The sequence below is a fragment of the Geospiza fortis genome, unplaced genomic scaffold (genome assembly GCF_000277835.1).
Source record: "Geospiza fortis unplaced genomic scaffold, GeoFor_1.0 scaffold11, whole genome shotgun sequence".
Taxonomy (NCBI): Eukaryota; Metazoa; Chordata; class Aves; order Passeriformes; family Thraupidae; genus Geospiza; species Geospiza fortis.
The window spans coordinates 9,182,010-9,186,586 of record NW_005054304.1 but is presented as its reverse complement, the minus strand read 5'-3'; the positions used below and the strand labels follow the sequence as shown (position 1 = coordinate 9,186,586).

The 4,577-nt window shown below is 40.2% G+C and overlaps 1 protein-coding gene across 2 annotated transcripts in view; it reads right to left on the bottom strand.

Annotated features, from left to right (window-relative positions):
- Positions 1–477: 477 nt before the first annotated feature.
- Positions 478–4,577, bottom strand: part of PDLIM5 (PDZ and LIM domain 5) — a 76,540-nt gene continuing 72,440 nt past the window's right edge. For both annotated transcript variants that reach the window (XM_031066422.1, XM_005418136.2), the window contains exons 5-8: positions 4,083–4,100; positions 3,602–3,774; positions 2,124–2,160; positions 478–1,496 (exon numbers count right to left, since the gene is read on the bottom strand). In XM_031066422.1, coding sequence (XP_030922282.1) covers positions 1,403–1,496; positions 2,124–2,160; positions 3,602–3,774; positions 4,083–4,100 — 322 coding nt within the window. In that variant the 3' untranslated portion in view covers positions 478–1,402. The remainder of the gene's footprint in view (positions 1,497–2,123; positions 2,161–3,601; positions 3,775–4,082; positions 4,101–4,577) is intronic.

Here is a 4,577-nt window from a genome sequence, read left to right as displayed (position 1 = left end):
TCTGCAGAAGCATCTGTTCACAGGAGCAATTCCATCAGAGGAGCGTGTAGGTCAGCTGCAGAAACCCAAACCAATTGCAATGGTTCTCATTGAGCAGTTGTGAGAAACTGGGCTTTTACATGTGCTTCCCAATCACCTTTGTTTGAGGTCTCAAACGTTAACTGGTTCAACAAGCGCTGCAAAAGCTGACAGCGAGCTTTATTTCGTGTAATTCTTACTCCCATAAGGGTTGATCATTTTATTGATTCCTGCAAATCTCGTGTCAATTGCAACAACACAAACACATACCCCATTTTTAAGATGATCAGGAAATAAAACACTGGGATAGTTTTAAACAATTCAGACTGTTTCTACTATGCAGCAGGTATTTAATTGTTTCTCTCCCTACAGGCTGTGAAGGTGCCATGAAATGTCAGCCCCATGCAAGAGAAGAAGATTCAAGGAGTCCAAGAGACTCAAAAGAAAAACAGACAGAGCTAAGATAAAAGCAACTTTTATTAAAATACTCTCCAAGCTTCAAAATGCATAAATTAAGGGATGTGTAGCTACTATAATACATTATTTTACATGAGAACCACAGGGCTGTGAAGCTTTCATAAACACAAGAAAGCCTATAACCTTCACTCTGTAAATAAATAAATATTACTGTCTAATCTTGTCCCTGCTAGAAAATGTGTTGAAGCTCTTACACAGCAACATTCTGCTCAATTATTGTTTTTTAAGTTTTCCAAAACATGAACATATTACTAGTCTAAGCAGCAGAATCCTTATATTGAGCTTTCACTTCAATTCAAAACATTGGAAAATAATTTTTTTAATTTTTCTTTTCTTTGCTTAAAAGCAGTCTGTCTTCTTACTGTACTTTGTAAAACATTTACAACCACTCTAAAACTGACCTGCTGAAAATCTAATGAAATCCAAGACAGTTTTCCTGGTAAGTATGATAACTTGAAATAAGTGCATACAATCCCCTCTTCATCTTCCCCCAGCCCCAGAATCAAGGCAACACAATTTCTTATTCATTTGATCAAAATTTTCTGCTTTCTAACAGCCTACAGTAACTCAAACTCAGCAATGCAAATGATTTCTTTCAGGCAGAAAAAAGAACTGAAACAGCCATCTCCTCCTCCCCCACATTGGGAGATTCAGCCACCCAAGTTGTTAAGATTTAAATATGTATTTTTTGTCAACTAATGATTAGCACAAAAACATTTCATCTCATTTTTTACACATCAGTAGGAAAGTGTTAGAAAAGTATAGAAAAGGCTAGAATTTCTCTTGCAGAAAGGCTACTGAAACACATTTTCTTTTTTCTTTTTTTTTTGTTTTTTTTTTTGCAAAGCAGATGGAAAAGAAGAAAGGAAGGAACTGTTTTTATTTTGCTTTTGCAACTTGGGTAAAATCACTGGACATTAAGAACACGTGCTGAGACTTCATGGTGCCAGTCACGTAATTTTGTATATTTGGGGCTAAGGACGTGGATGGGAACCTTTTCCCTGTGAAAAGAAGTGATAGAAGAAAAATAAGAAAGAAAGAAAGTTTGTCTTAAGCAGTTTCACAAGTGAGCATGCAAACTCCATGCACTATTTCTATCGCATTGTCTTCCTCTCTGTCAAAAAGCTGGATCCAGTGTTAGTCAAAGTCAGAAAGTCAGTAAAGAAAGTCTCACTGACTTCAAGAGCCATTAGATTTAGCCAAAGGTTGGTGGTCCTTTTGAACACTGCTTATCCCAAAGCAAGGAGACAGCTGACCCTCACTTGCAGCCAGAAGAGCAATACGTCCCAGCTATGTCTTGCAATCAGATCCACACTCACAAATCAAAAATGTCTGATAAGACTTGCAAAAGGAAAACACAAGCTGACCTCATACAGGCAGCCTAACCGGTTCAAGTTTGCAAAAAATCTCTACACAAACTCCTGCACAAACATTACTACTGGACTGCACCAACACCTTTTAAAAAAGTTTGTCTATGGAGAAAAAGATCTTGATTTTGACATGCTGAAGTAAAAGGCAAAAAGGGAAGGAACATTTTAAAACACCCAGATGTCACACAAGTGCACCAAACATTACAAGTTAAGAATTAAAACATGCAATGTATTAAAGTAATAAAAATGTAAACTCACTTAGTCTTCTTCCCAGCTTCATTTTCTGGTTCTTTCACTGAAGGAAAACAGAAAATTTTTATTTTCTAGGGCACTAGAGACACTGTACCACAATACTGACATTCTCTGCTGTGCCAATGCATTCACTACAGCAGCAAATGACAACAAGGCTCGTTAGGATTCTTTGATTCTAAATCCGCCCCAATGGACAGGAGTTATGTCCATGAACTTCAAGAGCCCCTTTGCTAGTAGGACTGCTGAAGAGTGGTCCTGCTGGTCTCTGCCCTTCCCCCTGGCCCACTCTCCATGTTGGCATTGAGAAAAGTGATTTGAGAAGGTGAAGATGAATGAAAGTTAAGAGGTAATTCTTTTGGATGAACATCCAGTGGGTTTTTACCAGGTGATAATCCAAGCGTCTGTTTGCAGCCAGGCTATTTTCCACCAAGGTTCTAGAGGTCTGCACAAGGGATAATGCAAAATTCCCAGTCCTGATTTTAAGGCCGGCAAATCTAGTTGCAGTAATTCTCTTACAGCATGTGTCAACATGATAAATTCATCTTTACTGAATAACATGTTATTTGATGTTCAGGTCCCATACTCTGCCCTTACAAGGACTGATGAAGGGAACTGAACACAGGACCACAAAACAATCAAGTCCAAAGTCAGAATATTTATCACACATGGACAATAACCCTTATTTTGGGAAATGTTATCACTGGCTTCTAGAAATAGCTGATTTAATCAAATCTCCCCCCAGAGAGGAGGTCCAATTTCCTCAATGCCTTCATTATTGCAGCTCTAGCTGAGAAAAGTTGAAGAATGAGAGCTCAAAGCCCCTGACAGCACTTCTGGTGGTCTTCACACAAAATTACAAATCTCAGCCAGTGACTTATGGCTGATAGCAAAACATGAAATCGAAGTTTTAGCATAAAATTATATGACTGGGAATGACATTCACCACATCACCTGTTGCACTCCACCAATATAAGTAATCACACCATAGCATAAGTAGAGGGTGGAAACATAACCACGGAGGAGCTATGGATTTACGTTTCTGATTGGTTACACCATTGCAGATCACATACTTTTGCATGACAGACAAAGACCTTCCACATGCCAGAAAACACCTGATTTTTCTGAAGCACTAAATTTGATCAGGAATGTCGTCATTTTGGTGATACAGGGGGAAAAGAAATAACAAATATGAATCTTTCAATAACTTAGGGAGTAGAAATTGAAATTTTAGGATTTATCTAGAACATTTTAATTCAGCTCAATCCAGAATAATGTCCAGCAATATATAAATCCTTAGTAATGGATCCTTAGTAATGGACTTAGTAATGGAAGGGTTTTACTTTATTATCTATTTTAGAGTAATATTTAGAGGGAAATATTTTAGAGTACTATTTCCCTTTCTCTCTCTCCCCTGAGTCCCAGCTTTAAAAACCCAGTCTGTGCAGGGGAACTGCCCATTACTGCCCCTGCCCCGAGGCACTCACTGTGATCCGTGCCGGTGATCTGGGCGAGGATGCGGAAGGAGCGGGACTGGGTGGTGCCGGTGCGGGGGTGCCAGTCCTCGGTGTCCTCGATCAGCCGCTTCTTGCTGGCGTCGCTGTGCGTGGGCGTGTGGTAGAACTCCGTGTAGGTGTCCACGATGTGCTTCCGTGGGGGGCTGCGCCAGGGACAGACACAGCAGTGAGTGCAAGGCTGCACACAGCACCTCACTTCACACCAGCTATAAAGGTACGGATGCAGCTGTGACTTCTCACAGCATTTAAGGGCAGCTTCTGCGCTGCGATGCAGAAGGGCAGCAGTTAAGGCCCAGCTAAACACAGATGAAGTTTTCTGAACCAAACACACCTTTTACAATTACTCTAACCCCTGAAATAACCCTCTGAAATATTTCTCCTTGTATCACTGATGGAAAACTAGAAACAGTAAAAGACAGCATTATCAAGACGTACACGTTTAGACTTTTACCGTTTGGGTGGATTTTTCCTTGGAGGCGACAGAGTAAGACAGAAAAAGAAAGTTTTCCCAGCATGAACAGGAAAAGGAAAAAAAGAAAAGAAGAAAAAGTCAGAAAGCTGAAATGAAACAGAAATGTAGCTAATTATTCTAATTAGTTTTGCGAGAAAGGGCACTAAAATCCAAATAATAGCCATATTCTCCTCCTACTACTAAAACCACCGCACAGAACTCACATACTTTAATTAAACTCATGGTGATTTCCCTATAGGGATGAGAGGGAAATTTGTTTTGGTAAAGCAGGGTAATCTACCCAGGGCAGATCAGGTGCCCCTTGACAAATTCTCCCTTTAGCTCACGAGGGGCACAGCACAGATGTGTGCACATGCAAGGACCACCCAGTACACACCAAGTGGTTTGCACTTGGCAAAGCCTAGGTCAGAACCAGGCCATCTGAAAGCATAGATGGCCATGTTCTCAGGCATAATGAGGAGATATCCTCATTGA